We start from the raw sequence: 22,608 nt of genomic DNA, 5'->3' as shown, positions 1-22,608 counted from the left end.
AAAAAAAATAAAAAAAAACAACTACCAAGATCTTAACCACATTTGCTTCCTCTTCAACTTTTTTTCTATGTGGAAAGCAAATCCCTGTGCCATTTTATCACTAAGTATTTTATTATGATGCTCTTAAAAAAATGTAGACTTTTTTTAGATACTCACATGCTGCTATATCTGATGTAATTAACAATAATTCCTGGGTTTTATCAAATCCTTAACTCCTATGGTTCCCAAACCGTGTTCTGAGATACTTAAGGGCAGTACAACAAACTCACAGGGGCACCGGGAGAGATTTTAAATTTCAATAGAAAGAATCGAACTCTACATCTGTCAGACACCACAAAGGCACTCAAAATGAGTGAATACCAGGTCTCATCTAAGAGCAATGTTGGTAACATTATAATTCCAATTGAATAAAATAAAAAATTCAGTTTCTCATTCTTACTGGCACCTTGTACATGCTCTGTGGCCTTACATGCTTACGGTTGCCACGTTCTAGAGCCAGATACGGAGCATTCTATTCATTGTGAAAGTGTTCTAGAATGTGGTTATTTTTCTTACTGAGTTCTCGTACATAACAGAAAGGAAAGTAGGAGACTAGTTGAGAGCAGTAGACTTCAAAGTGCTCAAATAATTCAAATGGAAGACTGTCCGATAAAAGGAACATTTTGATTGTTTTGTTTTCGTAAAAGGAGATTTTAATTGTTTATATAGTTTAGATTGGTTGTGAAGGCTAAGGACTTACAATCTTTTTTTTCTTTTAATGAATGAGAAAACTGAATTTGATTTCTTGGTATAGAATAACTATACTGTCATTATGTGGACAGTACTATCTATTCACTTACCTTGACATGTTCATTTTATATTCAAAGTAATCTGTGAAGTAGGTCATAAGACAGGAACGTTAATACCTTTAGATTACAAAAGAGGTAACTGAGAACATGAGACAAGGAGAGAAACATGTGATTAAATAGCTCATTTAGTCTTTTATTCATTGGATATTTATTGAATGTTTGTATTAGACATTCAGCTTCAAAGGAACGTAAGAGGAACTTGTGTATATGAAAATATGAAAAGACAAGACGGAAGTTGGGGAGGAAAGCAATTCATATCTGTAGTTATTCTATCACCTGTTCTTATATTATCTCTCATATAATAAGCACTGACTGTTATGTTATTTGATCATTACAACAATCCTTTAAGATCAGTATCCTTATTATTTTACAGAGAAAAAAACAGGGTTTAAGAGGTTTGTTTTTTTTTTTCCAAGTTAAAATACTTAGTCAATGATATCAGAATTCAGCCTTCAAATCTTTCATTCTTTTTCTATGATGAGTTTCTTAACAATTCAGAGAGCTAATCTCTTTTTTAGAAAAAAACCTGACCATATCTATTTAGATCCGGCGCCCTCAAACTTTTTAAACAGGGGGCCAATTCACTGTCCCTCAGACTGTTGGAGGGCCGGATTATAGTTTAAAACAAAAAACTATGAACAAATTCCTATGCACACTGCACATATCTTATTTTGAAGTAAAAAACAAAATGGGAACAAATACAATTCACAATGCTTCATGTGGCCCGTGGGCCGCAGTTGGAGGACGCCTGATTTAGATCTCCACGTACGCCTTGAGCCTGTGTAAGAATGTACCCTCCTTTGTCTTTCCGTGTTTCAGCTGTGGTCTGTCTTGCTTTAAAAAGATAATCATAATATGTTCAGTTTCTCCAGGTATTATGAAGGCTAAATTTTTCTGAAAGGCAGTTGTTGGTATTCAGAACCTGCCTGAAGCCTTTAGCTAAAACAAAGGTTTTACTTTGAATTCTTATTGTAATGTTGAATTGCTGTTAGTAAGGTTAGAAGCATTGTGGTGGGGACTTAGGATGATGGCTTATTTTTGTTTTATGTATTTATTTTTTATTTCAAGTTATTTGAGGATACAGAGAATTAGGTTACAGTGTTTATGTTTGTTAGGTGTAGTTTATTTCCTAGTGAGTTCAAAGTTGGTCACTTTGTACCATCTTTAGGAAATTCGCTTTTGAAATAGAGTGGAGATTATGGCCCAGGAATCAACTTCTAGTTTTATGTTTAGTTTTCTAATCCATAAGTCCAAATGTGTAATTGCTTTCAGATTTGCAGTATGTCACTTATTTTATGGTGACATATTGATAACTTGAAAATGTTTTGTTTAGCAATGCAAGTGACAGAAAAAGCATACCTTTCAAGAAATTGCTAAAATCCAATCTCCACCCAGACATATTGGTAGGCTTTTATGGTTCAGATTTATTTATTTATTTATTATTTTTTTTTGGCCAGGGCTGGGTTTGAACCCGCCACCTCCGGCATATGGGACCAGCGCCCTACTCCTTGAGCCACAGGCGCCACCCTAGGCTTTTAAAGACATTTTGCTTTATATCAGCTTCTTTTTCAGCAGTTGTAATGATTTTAAACCTACTTCAGAATTATATTTCTAATTAGGAAATAACATTTCACTTAAATATCGTATTTTCCATTTGAATAACAGGAAGTATTTGATGTTGGAAAAGAGCTAATGTATTATGGTTTTATTTGTGTTTGTGTTGTACAGATGAGAAAGAGTTGTGAACTAATCATATTATAGAGAACCACAAAGAAACTACGATAAAAATTGCCTGCAGTACCATGATCCAAGTATAACTATCAATCCAGGGAAATTCTTTAGGCAGATATGCCTTCATTTTATTATTCTATCAGTTTATCTTTCTTTACTTTATTTTTTACAAAATTATGGTCAAATTTTAATATTGTTTTATAACATTTTTTATAATTTTTTATTATACTTTTTTTCTTTGATTTATAAGTGGTTTTTCTCAACAGGTTTATGTGAATTATTTCCTATTGGGGTCATTTTGATTATTTCTTTTATTTTTAATTATTTTTTGCTATTTTTAATGATGCTAGAGTGAAGAATTGCTTTGTGCATTAATTGTTTTGTACATTTGATTATCTGCTTAGAATAAATTCCTAAAAATAAAGATTATGATTCTCAGGCATTTTATACATATCACCATCTTTATCAATGTTTTGTTTTTAAGAATATGAAGATGGGGATCTGTCATCATGGATCAACAGGGAGAGGTTTCAGAGTTACCTCACTGTGGACGGCTTCCTCTTGTATGAACTTGGAGATACAGGTAACAAGCGTGTATACAACTGTCATGCTGCAGAACTTTTCTTTATTGAATTACTTAAATCATATTCTATAGGAAATGAATTTAAGCGCTATGTCATAATTTAATTATTTTTGCAGGACATGGATTGCCATTTCTGCCTAATGAGAACATAGACTGAAATTACCAAAGAACATCCCTTTGTATGTGGGTTAAAGATTAGCAAAGGGCTGGGTTTACCAGGGGAACTGGTGGTCAGCGGGAAAACAGAGAACCTGGGTAATAAAGGAATGAGAAAATAGGAGCAGCTAAGAGGCTGTACCCCGGGGGGCCTATCATAGTAAGGGTAGAAGTACAACTTACCACAACCTTGTAAGGCCTGCTTTTACTTGTGAGAGTGAAAAATTTTAATCAGATTGGCCTAGTTTCTTTCTTTCTTTCTTTTTTTTTTTTTTTTTTTTTTGTAGAGACAGAGTCTCACTTTATCGCCCTCGGTAGAGTGCCATGGCGTCACACAGCTCCAATGGTATAGGGGGCTGGTGCCCTATTCACTGAGCCACAGGCGCCGCCCATTGACCTAGGTTCTTAACGTTCATTATACTGTTAAGAATGGCAAAGCCAGTGTAAAAATAAATACAAAAATAAAAGCTGTAAGAAGCTAAATTATATGATTTCATAGATGGAAACTACAAAAAAAAGCTGACTAATTTTTAGAAAGCAATGTTTTATAAATTTATAGCAAATTAGAAATGAGTAATAACTTCTACTGTATCTCATTTATTTCCATTCACAACTTTATAAGAATTGGAAAACTTCACAGAAGGTGTGATTTTTTTTTTTTTGGCATGAGAAGTGAGGAACATACAGCTTCCTCATGATTCCCTGCCCTTAAAGCTGATTAAGAATACAAATGAGAGATATTCTTACATGGTTCCTATTTTTTGTAACTTTCCTTAAATACTTCCTCTTGTTTTGTTTCCTGAGCCCGCTTTTAATATTCCGTGTCGGGTGGTGTTTCTTCTCTGCTTATCCTTGCAGAGGTTGGTATGTATTAACTTATCACATGGCTACATCTACTGTAAAATGTTAGATTTACTTAGTACTCTGGGAGGCCCAGGTGGGTGGATTGCCTGAGCTCACAGGTTCGAGACCAGCCTGAGCCAGAGGGAGACCCCGCCTCTAAAAATAGCCAGGCCTTGTGGCAAGCGCCTGTAATCCCAGCTACTTGGGAGGCTGCAGCAAGAGACTCACTTAAGCCCCAGAGTTTGAGGTTGCTGTGAGCTATGACACCATGTTACTCTACTGAGGGTGACAGAGCAAGACTCTGTCTCAAAAAAAAAATTAGATTTACTTTCTGATTTCTCCCAGGCCCACAGAAGGGACATGGAGGAAATACAGGGACAGGGTAGTTTTCCTTTTAGTACAGTAATAATAGAGGATAACTTGACCTCCAGGTAATTAGAATGGCTGGCTTTGGCTGTACTCAGCTGTAATTTGGAAAAACATTCCCTAAGGCAATGTCCCTTTTGTGTGTTGAACATCATTGCCTTTGTTAGGCATCAGACGTGGTTGCACCCCTGCCTGTCATCCCACCTGTCCCTTTGTACAAGTACCACAACAGTCTCCCAGCTCTGTGGCTTCACACACATATTTCTCAGAGGTTTGGTGGCTCCAGGTCCCTGTGTGTTCCGACCCTTGCCTGCATCTGTAGCCTCATTTCACTCTGGTCTGTCCCCATACTCTCCCTCTCTGGCCACATCGACCTCCCAGTTTCTTTAAAAGGCTATGCAAGCAGCACCTTTCACATTAGAAATACGTTATTAAGGGGCGGCACCTGTGGCTCAAGGAGTAGGGCGCTGGTCCCATATGCCAGAGGTGGTGGGTTCAAACCCAACCCTGGCCAATAACCAAAAAAAAGAAAATAATAATAATAAAGCACAAAGAGGACAAGTTTAAAAAAAAAAAAAGAAATACGTTATTATTCCTCTTCATCAAATTCAGGTCAAATATTGCTTCCTTAGCAATCTAAGGGATTCAAAATCTTCATTGAACCCCTTTCTACTGTACTCTGTAATAGTCTTTTATAGCAACATACGTCTTTCCTTCAGAACTCTTACTATTTTTAAGATGACATTTATTGGATTAAAGAGTCTATTCCCCCTACTAGATTGTACTTTGGCAAGTGCAGAGCTGGGCCTGTGTAACTCCGTCTTGTGTAACTAGTCCAGCGTCTGGTATGTTATCTGGTGCTCAGCTAATGTTCAGTAAGCATGTGAGAAATAGAGCCTGTGTTTCTGGGAATCCTGCTGGCCCGTGGGAAGATGCTGTACATGTGATAGGCATTTGAAAAAGAGCTCATGATGCATTTGCAAATTAAGGAAGCACATAATAAAAAACAAACACTCTTTAGTAAATGAAATATTTTTGCCAAGAAGGTAAATAATCAACAAAAATTAATGTTTATCAACAGAGGGTTAGCAGAATTTAGTAAGGTGTTTAAGCAGTATGGAATTAGGGTAAGCAGTATTAAAATGTGATGAAATTGAAAAAATGCTGATTTAATTTTACATTTATGTTCCTGCTCTGAGCCAGGTGTCATCTCGATATTTATGTGCTTGTAATCCTCATTTAACTCTCCCAGTAACTCTATGAAATAGGTGATTTTGAAAATAAATGGCAGCTTACTGAGATTGTGTCGCACAGCTAATGATGAGGGCACTTTACTGTTGTTCTCCAGGGCTTGGTATGGTGCCCAGAACATAATAGACTGCTAGACTGTGGTGTCTGGTTTTCTTACTCCAAACCACTGTCTGGTTATGACATCATACTGCCTTTTTAGAGGATGTCAGATGATGTGATTAATGTTCTATTTAGGGTTAAATAAATACAAGTCTATTTAATCCTGTGTATTATTACTGGCAAGTACTGGTCCATGTAAGGAAACGGAATGACATGTAAAAATCATTGTCTTACTGTTACATCCTGTTTAGTAAGAGCTAAGGGAATTCTTGGTAGATTTCTTTTATGAACTTCTTACGGTTTTAGGTTTGGATAAAATAGTTATCTTACACAGTTTGTGGGGTATGTGAAAAAATACAATTTGAGCATGTAAGTTGTTACAAAATTACCCTGTAAGTATAAAAATTGCTATATGTTTATTATTTACATTTTGGGGGTAGGGAATTGAATGGAGTTTATCATCTGAAGTTGACTAATTCACTGATAAACTCTTCACATGTATTTTCTCATAATGTTTTGGTCTAATTCAGTATAGCATGTGTAGCATAATTGGAATTAAGTTCTGCAAACATTTTACTGATTCCCTGTTTACAACTAAAGTGATTATTGAAAAGTTTATATTTTGGGATTATTGAATTTAGATATGTTATTCTAATTTCAGGAAAGCTTGTGGCTATTGCAGTTATTGATGAGAAAAATACATCAGTTGAGCATACCAGGTATAGTGCCCTAAGTAGTTTTAAGCTTCAAATGTCATTTACTGGATGACCTTAGGTAGATTTGGGATGGTATCTTTCTTTCCTACAGCACTTACATAAGGCAGCAGATACTGTGATTGAATAATTGTATTTTTCAAGTAAAAAGATGAAATACTCATGTTTTTGTTCTACAGATTAAAGTCAATTATTCAGGAAGTTGCTAGAGATTACAGAGACCATTTCCATAGGTAGGTGCTGTATTCCATAAATTCCTTTATCTTTGTTTACTTATGCTTTGTGATACAGTAAAGCAAAAGTAGTATTATTTTATACTTTCAAAGGTGAATCAGAGAACTGAATTAAATGACAGTAGTTTCCTCTTATCCATGGAAGATAGTTTCTAAGATCCCTTTGGATGCCTGAAACCACAGATAGAACCAAACTCTCTCTCTCTCTTTTTTTTTTTCTATAAATACCTGCCCATGATCAAGTTTAATCTAGGAATTAGGTACACTAAGAGATTAACAACAATAACTAATAAAATAGAACAATTATGTCCTATCGTAAACATGTACAAACATGTATTATAATACAAGTTATATAAATGTTTATTTCTGGAATTTCCTGGTAACTAAAGCCAGTGATGAACGGGGAGCACGGTAGGAAAGCGTGTTGAATTTTATTTTTTTTTTTTACAGTTTTTGGCTGGGGCTGGGTTTGAACCCACCACCTCCGGCATATGGGGCCGCGCCCTACTCCTTTGAGCCACAGGCATGTTGAATTTTAGCATGACTTGTTTGAATCTTGAAATTCCTTGTGGAATTGTGCTATAAGTTAAAAATAAAACTTTAATATTGTTTGTATCATACCTGCAGTCTGATAAAAATAGAGATAAACTTCATGAAAAGAAAATAAACACGTGTACTTATAAATTAGAGATAGTTAAATGAGCAATCAGAAGTCAGAGAGAGATGGTGATGGTAACAAGAAATCAGAGAGCACCTGAGTATAAAAATGACATCAACAAGAAATATATTTTTGCTATGTGCTAAATCATTGTTGCTGTTCTAAAGATAGCTGGTGTGAATTTGTAATGTTATTTAATTATTATTTCCTTCTAATCTTCTAATGACAGGTCAATATATAGTTTTCTTATTACATGGTTTAGCGTTTTCATATTAGTCCTTTTCTAAAGTAAATGGATAATTTTTCTAAACATACTTCAGCTAACACGTATTTTTCTACATATTAAATGTGCATAAAGGAAGTAGAAATATATTAGAATTTGCCTATATTAGAATTTCTCATATGTATTTGTATCTCAAAAGCCAGTAGCAGTTACATTCTTTTTTATACTGAAGTTTGCAATTTACATATTAATTGTTTACAGTGTCTGTGTGCTTACCAAGCAAGCGCCAGTGTTCAAGTTGTTGTGTTGTTTACTTTTTTAATTTTTGTATTTAATACTGTGCTTTTCTTTTTTGGTGGTTGTTGGTTAGGGCTTTTCAGTTTGGCCATATGGATGGAAATGACTATATAAATGCCTTGCTGATGGAGTAAGTAAAGTGATGAATCATTTTGCTATCAAATCTGTCAAATTTTTTATTTCTGTTTCTGAGAAATAGGCAGAAGGGTTAAATAGCTGGCAAAAGCTAACGGTATATACTGATGCAGACATTCTTTCATTAAATATCTTCCTTGAGTTTCTAAATTCTGCATTTGAAACTTACTGAATTTTAAAATTGCTCTATACTAAAAAAAAAAAAACCTTATCTCTTAATTTGGTATTGTACGGTATTCTGATAAGAAGAGATTATTCAAACCTTTATAGTTTTGTAGTTTCCCCTTACTTTAAGAAGTTTAGTCTTAATAGTAAGTATAACTAACTATTAAGTAGAAAAGTTTTAGCATTCAGGAACTAATTACTATTCTAGAAGAATTTGTTGAATAGACTAAAATAACTTTATAGAAAAAATCCAGTTTTAAAAAAATTTCAATATATTATGTTTGTGATGTAAAGATTGAATTTGTCACTTTAGAAAACTGATGTTAGAAAATATTTACCATACCCTGTACTGAATTAATAAATCTGAAACAAGAACCAATTGTATTTAGTGGACATTTAGTGATTATTTATTGTATGTTGAACATTGTGTTTGGCACTGTTGATGTAAAATGAATGGAGTTCCTGTCTTCAAATACTTATAGTCCTTTGGATAAGACTACAGACATCAATTACAGAGCTGGTTGAAAAGATCTCTGTCATTGAACCAGAGAGACATTCCTGCAAACGACCCCCACTCAGCGCATGCTGAGGTGGAAGAGCTCAGAAAATGTTTCCTATAGGAGGCAATAACTAAGAGAAGGTCAAGAATGGGAAGTTAACTGGGTGAAGCCACAGGGAGGTTATTTCAGGTGAAACTTTTTAGCAAACACAACACATGGCAGGAAAATGGGGCAGCAGTGAGTGGTGGGAGTTAAAAGAGCCTCGGAGAAGAAGGTGGGGAATCTCACTACAGACCCACCAGCTTGTCCCGAAGCACTGAAGGCTCAATGCAAGTGTAACAACATTGTGCTGTGTTTTAGTTTTTTCTGGCTTTGCTTAGTAATACAGGTATAGCAAATGTCTTCGTTCCTTGTTGCAATGTATTAGGTTAATTTACCACCTTCCAGTTTCTGAGAAGACTAGGGAAAAAAATCAAACTGAAAATCCAAAATAACATTCATAATGTTTAGTTAAAAGAGTGAAACTATAAGGTAGCATTTCCTTATTTCATTTACATTCAATTGTATTACTCCTCTTATTCCAATAAGAATTTGAGAGGGTTTACTGAAGATACATGTATAAAGTGTCAGGTGTAGGATGTAATGAAATCAAGACAATGGAAAATAAAGTATCTGTGCAATTATTAAAGGTACATTGGACTTTGAACAATATGGGTTTGAACTGCAAGGATCCACTTATATGAGGATTTTTTTCCAATAAATATGTTGGAACTGTTTTTTGAGATTTGGCAACAATTAAAAAATATAAAGATGAACCACATTGCCTAAAATTTTTGAAACAATATGTCAGGTATGTCATGAATGCATAAAATAGTTCAATGCTATTCTATTTTATCACTTACTACCATAAAATATGCAGTGTATGTATAAAAAGTTATAAGATTTATCAGAACTTATTCAAAAAGACTGTACATGACGCAATTCCCATTTGAGAGTAATACAAATAAACAAAAAGATGTATTAAATCATGAATTTATAAAATTATTTATCATTACTACTATAATAATTCTATAGCCACCTCCTGTTGCACATGAGTGAGCTCATCTTTGTGTGAGCAGCTCAGTGGAGGCAGAATGGTTCCCAAAGAACTCCTTGCTCCAATTCCTAGAATTTCTACATGTGTTACATTACATGGCAATAGGGACTTTGTAGATGAAATTTAACTTATAGACCTTACAATATGAGAATATCCTGGATTATCCATGGGGAGTTCAATGTAATCATATGAGGCTTTAAGAATAGAGAACTTTCTCCAGTAAGAGCTGAGGGAATACAGGGCAGAAACTCTATAAGGGAGATTCCAAGTGTAGGAAGGCCACCTTATTGTCATTGCTGTGAATGTGACCGAGGCCATGAGCCAGGGACTGCGGGTGGCTTCTAGAAGCTGAGAACAAGCCCTTAGTCAAGAGCCAGCAAGGAAACAGTTGCATGGACCTAAATTCTGCCAACGCAGTGAGTCCAGAAGTGGATTCTTTCCCGAAGTAAAGAACACAGCCCCGCCAAAACCTCCATTCCACCTGTGAGCAGAGGATCCGCCAGCCTTGCTGGACTTCGGACCTATGGAACTGTGAGGTAGTAAATGAGTTTAGTTTGTTAGGACAATAGAAATCTAACATATATTAGATGTATTTTGTTTTTGGCTTTAAAGATTATTTTACCAGAAGAAATGACTTGACATACCATAGTAAAAAATGCGATTATAGTTTGCGGCCCTGTGAATGAGGTCACGTGAGGAGTAATACTGATTTTACTATCTCTTGGGGAACAGAAGATAATTCTGATCTTCTAAAATTCTTTTTAAGGAAATAGTTCATTTTATATTACTGTATATAACTATTTTATAGCATGTGAGGAAGAGGTGACTTAGGACACCAATAATAATCTTCCCCCTCTGCCACCTCTCCATGGTTTGGGGTGGGTTTGTTGTATTTTTTAATTGATATTTCATCCCCCCTGCCTTTTTTTTGAAGAAGAGAAAAAGTATAAGACAGGGGCTGAATAATAATTCTAAGTCTTTACTGAGCACTTTCCATGCGTCCAGCATTGGACTAAGTGGTCAATGTGTATTTTTTAATTTCGTGGTAATTTAATGAGACAGGCATAAATATTATTATTTCCACTTAATTGCCATTATTCAGCTATTATATATTGGAATGTTTTACACAGTCTGAATTTAACCAATTCTAACATAGAGGCAGAATTTGAAATTTTCTTTATGTAAGCAAAGGGAAGCAAACATATTAATATAGCTCCCTCCTGTAATTGTAGCAACTGTGATATAAATAAATATCAGAATAAACTTATTGCTGTGTTTAATGTATATTTTGATTTCTTTGTTTTCATTTTTTAGTGAGTTGACAGTCCCAACTGTAGTTGTATTGAATACTTCAAACCAGCAGTACTTTTTGCTAGATAGACAGATTAAGAATGCTGAAGACATGGTCCAGTTCATTAATAACATTTTGGATGGCACGGTAGAAGTAAGTTCTTCCCTTTCATGTTAGAGGGGTCCATCACATAGTAGGGATTTTATGTTTGTGTGTGAAAACATTAAATTATTAAAATTAAACTCCTGTGTATGAGTGAGAGCCCTTCTATTTGTAAGTTAGTGAAACCCATCTCAAACTGTGTAACACTGAAGAGATTTTGTTGGCTTATGGAGCTTGGAAATTCAAGGGGTGAGCAAGATTTCAGGGATGACTGAATACGGGGGTTGATTGATTTTTATCGTGAGTTTTTCCCTTTCTTCCTATACTTTCTTACTGAGCTTCATCCTTAGGGAGACTTTCCCTGCACAGTACTAAGGGTGTCGTGCGGCAGCTCTGGTTTGGCAGTCTCAGCTACATTCACAACCTAGGCAGGCCTGGACTCAGGGTGGGTCAGCTTCTGTACAGCTGTACAGATTACGAAGTCTGGGGAGGCCTTCTTCAGAGAGACAGGAAGGCAAAAAGATAAGAAAATGTCAGTAGACATTTCCTCTACAGCCTTTTCAAGAGAATTGTGTAATATTTTGAAATCAGCCTTCGACCTGAAATTATAAAATTACATGACATAGGAAAATAGCTAATACATAAGGGTACTTACATGACAATGTAATTTTTTTTCCTATTAAATTGAAGGCCCAAGGAGGTGATAGCATTTTGCAGAGATTGAAAAGAATAGTATTTGATGCCAAATCTACAATTGTGGTAAGTTGTAACAATTTGTTTTGTGCCGTTGTTAATTAAGAATGAATGTGTTCTTTATGTCTAACTGGTAAAATCTGAATTTCAAAATATGTCTTTTTGATTTGCAGAATATGAACCAGTCAGTATTTACATTAAGAAAATATTTTCATCAGATGGAAACTAAGTTTACCTAATTATTCATTTTTTAATGATTGATGACTTAACTAAAATTAAAAAGTAAAGATTTTATTTCCTGAACCTATTATATAAATAAAGATTTTACTTAATTTCATGGAAGTATAAGATATAGTGAAATTTCGACTAATTGACTTTTTCTCTATGAATTACTCATTTCTTTTGAAGAGAATGATGTGTCTTGGGAAATCATTCCTTTTTATTTTTGCAGTAGTCAAAATAAAATTGTAGATTTTAAAGTTTTAAATATCTCTGTTAATTCTTTACCTTCCATAGTTGATAAAGAATTGGAATCATTTATAGATGTTTTTCCTTCCTTCCCCTGTTTCCTATCTTCCTTCTCTTCTTCCTTTTTTTTATTCTTCTTTCTTTATTTTTTTTTTTTTTTTTTTTTTTTTTTTGTAGAGACAGAGTCTCATTTTATGGCCCTCGGTAGAGTGCCGTGGCCTCACACAGCTCACAGCAACCTCCAACTCCTGGGCTTAAGCGATTCTCTTGCCTCAGCCTCCCGAGTAGCTGGGACTACAGGCGCCCGCCACAACGCCCGGCTATTTTTTGGTTGCAGTTCAGCGGGGGCCGAGTTTGAACCCGCCACCCTCGGTATATGGGGCCGGCACCTTACCAACTGAGCCACAGGCGCCGCCTATTCTTCTTTCTTTAAAAGGCAGACTTTAAAGTAGAAGAAAAATGTGATGGGTCACATTTTTTCCAATAGTAATTTTGTTTTTAATTTATTCCTCCCAGTGTTGGTTTGCAAGTGTTAGGTGTGGGTAGAATGTCGACAGTGGTGGGGGCCTCGAATTGACAGGCCTGCCTCTTAATTATACTTTCATTGGGTTTTTTAATAATTAGTTTCTTTCACTATTACCTCTCACCTGATTATCTCTGTTAGTCTTTTCTACTAACCAGATGCATAAAAAATGTTTAAAATACCATGTAAAAACAGTATGTATATATATATGTGTGTGTGTATATATATGTATATACATATATACTTCATAAAAATAACCTAGCTGTCTCTATGAATAGATTTCTATAGTTCAGGAAATAATTCTAAACCTCACGGGCACAGAGTTACCATCCCAAAGAGACCTTTGTAGTTAATATGGAATAAATAGGTGTCCATAGAAGTAGCCGTAGACTCCTGCTCCTGTCTATGCTGTCCATGGCAAGTCCTGCACCCGCTCTGCTGTGTGCATGTGATACAGCGTCTATCTCTTATGACAGCGGCTACTGCTGCCATACTGTTCATTGGAACTCAAAGCAAGTTGAATAGTTGCAAGTGGAAGAAATCGGTGGTCGTTTTGAATTCACTTCATGTAAATGTGAGGGAACTGAGTTGTGATTATCTTTCCACAGTCTATTTTTAAGAGCTCACCTCTTATGGGCTGCTTTCTCTTTGGCCTGCCACTGGGTGTCATCAGCATCATGTGCTATGGAATCTACACAGCGGACACGGACGGTGGCTATATAGAAGAACGATATCAAGTGTCCAAAAGTGACATTGGAAGCCAGGAACAGATAGAAGACAGCAAAGAAGGTCAGGAGTCCAGCCCGGGAGGATGTCCAGTGCCTGCAGTGCAGGAGCCCAAGGATGTATTAGAAAAGAAGAAAGACTGAGCCTGTTACTACTATAAAATATCTGATAGGATTTCAAATTATTAAAGAGTCTATTTATTGGATTTAGACTATTTAATCATGATCTTTACAGAAAAGAACATGTTATTTGTATTTTGCTAATATCAGCTGCATGGATTAAACTAGTCCTTCCATAAATAGGGAGATGTTTGGAGTGAATAAAGGAACAGTTTGTCTGAAACACAATTGAAGCACTCCATCAAAGCTTACCCTAGACATGTTTCTCTATCTGAATATTCTGTGAGAACGTTAAGATTCTTTGGCAGAATATTTAAATTGGCCAGTCAGGTAGAAGATACATATTTGATGTGAAAAAATAATACCTCCACCTCCTACCAACCATTCTTATATATTTTGGACAAAATTTATATGGATACAATTAGGTCTTTAAAATTAGGCACTTTAAAGAGACCTAATAAATTTTTACATGTATCAAATTAAGATTATGGGGTTAAAAATAATGTGGTTTTATATAGCATAGTGGTGTTATTTTTAAAGGAGAGGAAATGTTACTTTTTAACTTTATACTCTGTTGCATTATCATAATATAAAATTTTGATATGAGCTTGTATAGTGGAAAAAAATAGTCTTGTGATTGACTTTTGAAAAATAAACAGGATTTGCTGGGAACAGTGCTTTCAGGCCATGCCCTGGGGACTCCTAATACCTGTCACATGGCCACTGCAGTGAGAGAAGGGTCTCTATTAACCCTCCCTGCTGTAGCCAGAATAGCCTAGGATTTTTGTTTTGTTTCATTTCTATTTTATAGATTGAGATTTCTTCTAAAATTTCCTTTGATAAAAATCTGCTTTTTGAAAAGTAATATATGTTATATCTTTGTGTATGATACATAACCTTGATAACTTGTGGTCCAGAATATACATGTGTGTAGTTAGACACATGCCCCAAATTTATTGGCACATCTACTGTGTAATGCTGTGAGTGTGTCCAAAAAGTCACGACCTTGAAGAGATTGGCACGTAACCTCTACTCTCTCATTTTTGTCACCCATGTCAATGAATGATCTTATCTTCTATCTATAGTTAAATAATACAGGAATTCAGTCCCAAGGAATGTCTAAAAATTCTAAACTAAGTCCCAAGGAATGTCTGAAAGTTCTAAATTCTAAGTTTAGAATTTGTATTAGGTAACTATTATTTGCGTGGTTATTCATTGAGTAATTTAGTTATCCATTATAAAAGATATTATTGGATTTTTTAAAATGTTTAGTCATTTTAAAAGTTTGTAATTTATGGTCCCGACACTGTTGGCCACCAGACTGTTTCTGATGCCATATTGATCAGGATTAAATGAAATTACTAATAATTGTTTTATTGTATTCATGTGCTCTTTTATTATTTAGTAATTAAATGCCTATGTTTATGTTTGACACTCCACTATTACTGTTGTTTTTTTGTTTTGTTTGTTTGTTTGTTTTAATGAAACAAATATTCCATCAATGTATTTCAGGAAATTAGAATGATATATTCGGAAGTGGAAACTGGAGATAAATGCTATTAAAATAACAAGTAGATTCCTCCACACAGAATAATGAAAGATTCTTTGGGGGAAGATAAATATTAATACTTCCAGGGGCGAAGCTTGTTTTCAAGTAGAATTAAGCTTAGGTGTGTACAGAGGCCTTCTTACAGACTCAATCCAGGGAGGAAGTGAAAACTTAGCAGTTGGAGACATGAAGAAATAGTTACAGAAAATGTCATTGATTATTTTTCTTCTTATTTATCACTATGAGATATTGGTCATCTGAATATTTTTGTCTTGTTGATCATCACCTATAAAGGAAAGACCTCAATAGGAAAAAAAGAAAAAAAAAAAAAAAGAGTAGAGCTCAGCATCTGTGGGCAGACCAGAACCCAGGGCCCTTGTTTTGTGTTCCTTGGGGCCCTTTCCAAAGGAGGGCTCAGTTCTCGGTTATCCTTTCACAGCCTCGTACTACTAGGACTTCATGTTCTGGTGTGGCTTTTAAAGTGTGTCTACTGGGAAAACAAAATATGTAGGTGGCTTATAAGTGAATAATTTTATTTCTTTTCATATTACAATTTTATCTTTCTTTTGGAAGATTTTTATTTACATTGTTAGACCGCTTGCAAGACAAATTTTAAAATCTGTTCACTAGTGTGCTTTTCCCTTCTGTGTGGTAACAGAGCTTACTATGAACACTATTTTCATTTTAGGAAAAATTATGAGCCAGATCTTTTAATGATTGTAGTGGCAGAACATGGTTAGCATTCTGATTCCAGTGATGAGTCTTATGATTACATATTAGTAATGAGGTCCTTCAGGGAGCTGGAGTTTCGCCTTCTCTGTTACAATGAAGTTCTATTTGTAACTTGTAAAATGAGAAATTCTGTATTTTTGCTTATTGCTGAATCTGGTGCTCAAACAATAAGGATATTTTAAAGAGGCAAAGTGCATGTTCTATCAAGTACCCTAGGCACCACATTAGTTTTCAGTTCCTTTTTATTGTTTGTTACATTGTACGCATCAGTATTTTCCTAGCTACTATTATCTAAAACTTGTTTGAGGTGCATTAGGCCTAGGATTTTTATTTTCTTCCTCACACATACTGACTGCTTCCTGATATCTGATTTAGAAATAACATGCCAAATGTCTAGGGGTGGAAGGGTCTTATGTGAGTAGTTAAAACAATTAGTTGTATTTTTTTATTTGGTAAATTGTATTAATGATGTTTCTTGTTTTTTGCTTTGGGGCCTTTTTGGTTTTGGTTTTGCAAAAATTAATTTAAATATTTTTATCATTGTTTGATTTGATATGGAGGTAGGATAGGGGAAGAATAAATCCCTCAGCCATCCTTTATTATGCAGAAATTATGATATCAATTAATTGGTGAGATTAGGTTTGCTGTTTTATTTTTATAAATATATATTTTTTTCTGAATGTGTTTGAGTCCAAGAGTGGGCAAAAACTAATTTTCTACTTTGGACTAATCTATAGAGGTTTTTGAAAGTCTGTATTACTAACTTGTTGAATTCCCGACATCCTGCCTTAGGGCGCAAATTGTAAACCTTTGTTTTTCTAAAATAAAATATTTGAAAACCTGTAATTATTGTTGTTGCTTTATATCTTTGATTGTTTTGTGATATGAATTGTTTTCTGCATAAACAGACAAAAGCGAAGACTGATATTCCTCAGCATGCTTGCTTTTATTAAAATCTTTAAGTTATTCATAATTATAGAAACATAGAATTTTAGAGTTTAAAATAGACTTGATCAGACTGTAATATGTAAGAGATGAAAAACCAGATAGGGATTTCATATAGTTTATATTTATAAAACCTAATAATTTTTCAGAATTAATTTTTCTAAAAAGGTATCTCACTGTCCTTTATAGAGTTTAAAGTTAGAAGAACTGCCTTTGAATCATTGAGTTCTAAATTACAATGTTGGCACTATCTTGACCCCTCACTTTGTTGTTAATAAACTAGGGGTTTAAAGCCTCAAGTTCACGTTTTGTTTCTGTTTGTTTAATAGCATCAAGCATATTGTGGACAAGCAAAGCTATGTACAGATGTTAATTTTTAATTTATTTTTCATATGTTTTTACCAGGGGCATGCTTTTATTGAGAATAACTGGCCCAAAATGCGGACCCAGAAACCTGAGAACTTACACTGCCTAAGTGGTTAGGAAGGGACACTCCTCCTAAGAGTGACAACACATGCAGCTGTTTGTAAACTTCACAGGAGTACGGCGGAGGCGTCCTGTCCTCTCTGCCAAGTGGCTGTATTGTGCTGTGTGTTTGGAGCCCTGGAATTCAAATGTTTGCTTTATTATTTACCTGTGTATGGTTGAGCAAGTCACTTGACCTGTCTGCTCCCCAGTTGCCTGTAATTTGTGGAGGAGTTCACTGATCTCATTAAATTAGTTACACATGAAGCATATTTAGAACAATGGCACATTGTAACAGTTCAAGTATTCTAGCATCAGATGTTTTTATTTGTATAAATTTATAGGGTGCAAATGTAAATTTGTTACATGGCTGCATTGCATAGAGGTAAAGACAGGGCCTTCAGTGAATTCATCATGCTAATTGCGTACATTGCACCTGTACCTATTAATTTCCTGTTATCCACCCCTCAGGCCCCCAGCCTTCTAAGCCTCCATTGTCCTCATTCTGCAGTCTTCATGCACCTGTACACGTTACTCAGCTCCCCTTAGAAGGACATGCAGTATTTGTCTTTCTGTGTCTCGTGTCCGAGTCTCTTCATCCATGTTGCTGCAGAAGACGTGATTTCATTTTTATTTGTGGCCAAATAGTGTTCCACTGTGCATGTAAACCACATTTTCTTTACCCCATCACTCGCCAATGGGCCCACGCTGTAAGTCCATGTCTTTGCTGTTGTGAATAGTGCTGTGACACAGGAGCGCAGTATCTTACAGATAGGTTGATTTTGTTTTCTTTAGGTAGGTACCCAGTAGTGGGAGGACTGCATCAGATGGTAGGTCTGTTTTTAGGCTTTTGAGAAATCAATATATTGTTTTTTACAGAAGTTGTTCTAATTTACATCCCCACCAACAATATACAGGCATTCTCCCTTCTCCGCATCCTCACCAACAATTGCTACTTCTTTTCTTTTAACACTCGTCACTCTGACCCGTGTGAGGAGGCATCTCACGGTGTTTCAGTTTGCATTGCTGGTGTGATCAGTGCTGGTGGTAGCACTGATGTGATTGCTGGTGTGATCAGCGCTGGTGGTAGCACTGATGTGATTGCTGGTGTAATCAGCACTCTGGAGACGTTTGCGCTTGTTGGACATTGGCCCGTCTTCTTTCGAAAAGTGTCTTATTCGTGTCCTTCGCCCACTTTATAATGGGAGTCTTAGGCTTCATCATTGAGTTGTCTGCCTTCCTTGTATAGTTTGTGTATGATTTCCCTGTCGGTTGAAAGATTTGCAAATATTTTCTCCCATTCTACAGATTGTTTATGCTTCTGATCATTGTCTTTCTCTACACAGAGACTTTAAGACCCATTTGTCTATTTTTGGTTTTGCTGCCTGAGCTTTGGAGGTCTCTGTCATATTGTCCAAAAGAGTTGTCTCCAGGTTTGTTCTGTTATTTTCACCATTTCTCGTCTTACATGAAACTCCTCTACGTTGAGTTGTTTGTGTGTGGTGAGGGATAGGATCCAGTTTCATTCTTCTGCGCGTGGCAATGTAATTGTCCCTGTGCCTTCCATTCAAAAGTGTCCTCTCCCTAGTGTGCCTTCTTGTCATCTTTGTGAAAGATCATACTTCCAAGAACTCGAAAAAAAAAAAAAATTCTTCATTTCATACAGAACCAGAAAGAAAAACCAAATAGCCAAAGCAATTCTAACAAATAAAAACAAATCTGGAAGCATCACGTTACCAGACTTCAGGCTATACTACAAGTCTACAGTGAACAGTACGGTACTGGCCTGAAGAGACATAGATCCATGGAACAGAACAGAAAACCTAGAGACGGAACTAGCCCCTCTCACCATCTGATCTTCAATAAACCAAACAAAAGCAAATACTGGGGGGAAATAACCTCTTTTTAACAAATGGTGCTGGGAGAACTCATTAGCTACATGTAGAAGACTGAAACTGGACCCACACCTCTCACCACTTACAAAAATTGAGTCCAGCTGGATAAAAGACATGTATCTAAGACATGAAATGATAGAACTGTGGAAGAAAACGTGGCTGTATAGTATTTTATGGTATTTTATTAATGGGAACACCTTTGAATGCCAGTGCTTTTGTGATATACTTAATAATTGAAATATTAATTCACTGATTTTACAGTACGAGCATATGAATGTCACAGTCTCTTACTTCTAGATTATAAAATTACAGTGGAATTTTATGTATTATATAAAATCTAGCACATAAAACATTTTGGATGGACTGCTGACTGTTGTTGAAAATTGGGTCAATTAAATCTACATAATGTTCTTATGTAATTGACATTAATCACTGACATACAAATGGAGAGAACTAACATTTACAAATAATTTTAAACATTTTCTATTTTTGTTTCTCTTTATTTCCACATTTAGTATAATCTGCATAATCTCAAATTCTGAAATGCTGGCCTTCAAAATAATGTCTTTTTTCCCTAAAAATATGCAGTCATTCATCTATCAGTGTGTGAAGCATAGCAATAATTTTCACAGGGATAAACAATCTCTTGGGAGGGCATATTGGGAACTTTTTCCCCCTACTAATACTTCTTCACTCTGTAAACATTGTTACTTTCCCTTTAATAGGGTCACTCTTAGTGTAGGGATTCATAGTTATTGAAGAAATTATGAGGTATTCCTTAGATGTAATATGGTGGAAAAATTGTTGAGACTTAATTTTTAAGATTTATGATGTGGCGTGTAGTTCAAAAGAGCCTTTGGAAGGCAAGCATAGGAGGTCATGCCTAGCACTTTGGGAGGCTAAGGTGGGAGGATTCATTTGAATCCAGAAATTCGAGACCAATTTATGTGACAAAGAGAGATCCTGTTTCTGCAAAAAAATACATTATCTGGGCATAGTGATGTGTGCCTATAGTCCCAGGTACTAGGGAGGCTGAGGCCGGAGGATCGCTTCAATACAGAAGTTTGATTGTGGTGAGCTATGAGGTTGCCACTGCACTCTAGCTGGGGCAACAGAGCAAGGAGACCCTATCTCCAAAGGGGTGAGGGGGAAACTTTCAGAAATAAACTTAGGTTTTAGATGTAGATCTAAGTAGAATCAATAATTATTTAATTCTGAAATTCTGAACAAGTCACTTAACTTCTATTACTGATTATTTTGTTGGCTGAGTTAACAAGGGATGGGAGCAGTGACTTGTGCCCTGTTTCCTTCTCAGCAGTGAAAATGGGGAATCTTAAACTGTCAAAGCACTGTAAGATGGAGTGACTGTGTATGTGCCTGCAAAAGTTGGAGGTTTATGGGATATGATAAGAAATGTTAGCGTGTGAGGGTGTGTTGGCTATTTCCTGTGATATTCAAAAGGTCCTTACAAGAAAGAGAAGGCTTAAGAGAACCAGAAGCGAGTGTGCATTTTTTTTTTTTTTTGTAGAGACAGAGTCTCACTTTGTTGCCCTATGTAGAGTGCTGTGGCCTCACACAGCTCACAGCAACCTCCAACTCCTGGGCTTAAGCGATTCTCTTGCCTCAGCCTCCCGAGCAGCTGGGACAACAGGTGCCCGCCACAACGCCCGGCTATTTTTTGGTTGCAGTTTTGGCCGGGGCTGGGTTTTTGAACCCGCCACCCTCGGTATATGGGGCCGGTGCCTTACCGACTGAGCCCCAGGCGCCGCCCCAGGGAGTGTGCATTTTGCTAAGAGAGTGTTGTGCCTGGTGACAACAATATAGCATTACTGAGAGGTAAGCATTTTCCTTCACTTTTTTTAAACACAAACAATGAATACCTTGCATCAAGCTTAAGGAAGGGAGAAAAATCAGCAACCTAAACTTGATGTCCCTTAGGAACTAGAGAACTACAGACAACCTCCATGCAACAGTCTCTGGTCTACCTTCCCCTAGCCCCGTCCACAGGCCGCTCCCTCCACCAGCACACAGACCAGGTGGGCAGGCCCAGATCACCTGCCTCATCTTCCTGACCTTTGATTCCCTTTCATGTGCAAAGGTCAGATTAGAAGTAAAGTGATGGGAAAAGTGACAGCAGAGTGTTGAGAAATAGAACCTATTGTAAAGATGAAATACTGATGTAATGACCAAGACCCCGTAAAAGCCATGGCTTTGGCTACTGGCCCATGAATACTCTAGGAATCTTATAAACAAGTAATCAAACCACTTTGTGGGAGCTGTAATCCTGAAGAATCTTCTAGGGCCTAGCATTAAATATCAAATAATTCCTCAACACTGACAATAGTTCTCAGTCATTGATAATCTCTTCTGGAATTTTCTGTCACTCACATACGGCCATGGGGAGAAATAGGCCAATGAAAGTCTCCTGACCAGACAGCTCATTGACCTGCCGAGGGATGAGCTCCTAGCTGTCTTAACCTGGTAAAATGTGTCATTTCCAGGAGGCAGTAACCATCAGATATTGTTTTCTGATCTAAATTTCTGTGGGGGAAAAAGATTTCCATTAATTGATTTAATTGGATATCTCTGTGGGAAAAAAGTGAATGTCAACCTCTAGCTAACATCATACAAAAATTAAGTCAAGATGGATGAAAGCCCTAACTGTGTAAAACTAAACAATAATTTTTCTTATAGAAAACCTACAGAGTATCTTCATGACCTCTAGTTGGAAACAAGTGCTTTAAGAGGCCGCAAATAGGGGGAAACTGTCAGTTGCATTTCTTAAAAATTATCAAAAGACACTATTAAGAGGAGGCTGGGTGCAGTGGTTCATATCTGTAACCCAGGAATGTGGGAGGCCCAGAGGGGAGAATCACTTGAGGCCAGGGGCTGGAGACCAGCCTGACCAGTAAAATAAAAATCGATAATTTACACAGGCACTGTGGTGCATGCCTGTAGTCCCAGCAACTAGGGAGGCTGAGGCAGGAGTGCTGTTTTAGCCCAGGAGTTCAAGGCTGCAATGAGCTGTGATCACATTGCATCACTCCAGCTGGGGTGATGGAGCAAGGAAAAGAAAAAAAAAGAAAGTGAAAAGGGAAGACACAGAAGATAGTCATACGACTTACCTTGTATATGTAAAGAACATTTCAAATAAATAAGGAAAAACAAAACAAAAAACAGTGGGCAAATGACACGAATAGGAA

The 22,608-nt window shown here is 36.2% G+C and overlaps 1 protein-coding gene across 3 annotated transcripts in view; it reads left to right on the top strand.

The window, feature by feature from the left end:
- The window catches only part of TMX3 (thioredoxin related transmembrane protein 3), a 35,980-nt gene extending 18,959 nt beyond the window's left edge, over window positions 1-17,021 (top strand). The window contains exons 10-16 of one of the 3 annotated variants that reach the window (XM_053571562.1): window positions 3,064-3,162; window positions 6,539-6,596; window positions 6,770-6,823; window positions 8,075-8,131; window positions 11,212-11,341; window positions 11,981-12,049; window positions 13,583-17,021. In XM_053571562.1, the coding sequence (XP_053427537.1) occupies window positions 3,064-3,162; window positions 6,539-6,596; window positions 6,770-6,823; window positions 8,075-8,131; window positions 11,212-11,341; window positions 11,981-12,049; window positions 13,583-13,843 (728 nt within the window). In that variant the 3' untranslated portion in view covers window positions 13,844-17,021. Of the gene's footprint in view, window positions 1-3,063; window positions 3,163-6,538; window positions 6,597-6,769; window positions 6,824-8,074; window positions 10,434-11,211; window positions 11,343-11,980; window positions 12,050-13,582 lie in introns of those variants that run through there. The other 2 variants (XM_053571563.1, XR_008375981.1) reach the window with 2 other exon arrangements.
- The last annotated feature ends 5,587 nt before the right edge of the window (window positions 17,022-22,608 follow it).

The sequence above is a fragment of the Nycticebus coucang genome, chromosome 19 (genome assembly GCF_027406575.1).
Source record: "Nycticebus coucang isolate mNycCou1 chromosome 19, mNycCou1.pri, whole genome shotgun sequence".
Taxonomy (NCBI): Eukaryota; Metazoa; Chordata; class Mammalia; order Primates; family Lorisidae; genus Nycticebus; species Nycticebus coucang.
Note: the sequence above shows the minus strand (reverse complement) of the source record. Positions and strands in the feature narration are given on the sequence as shown.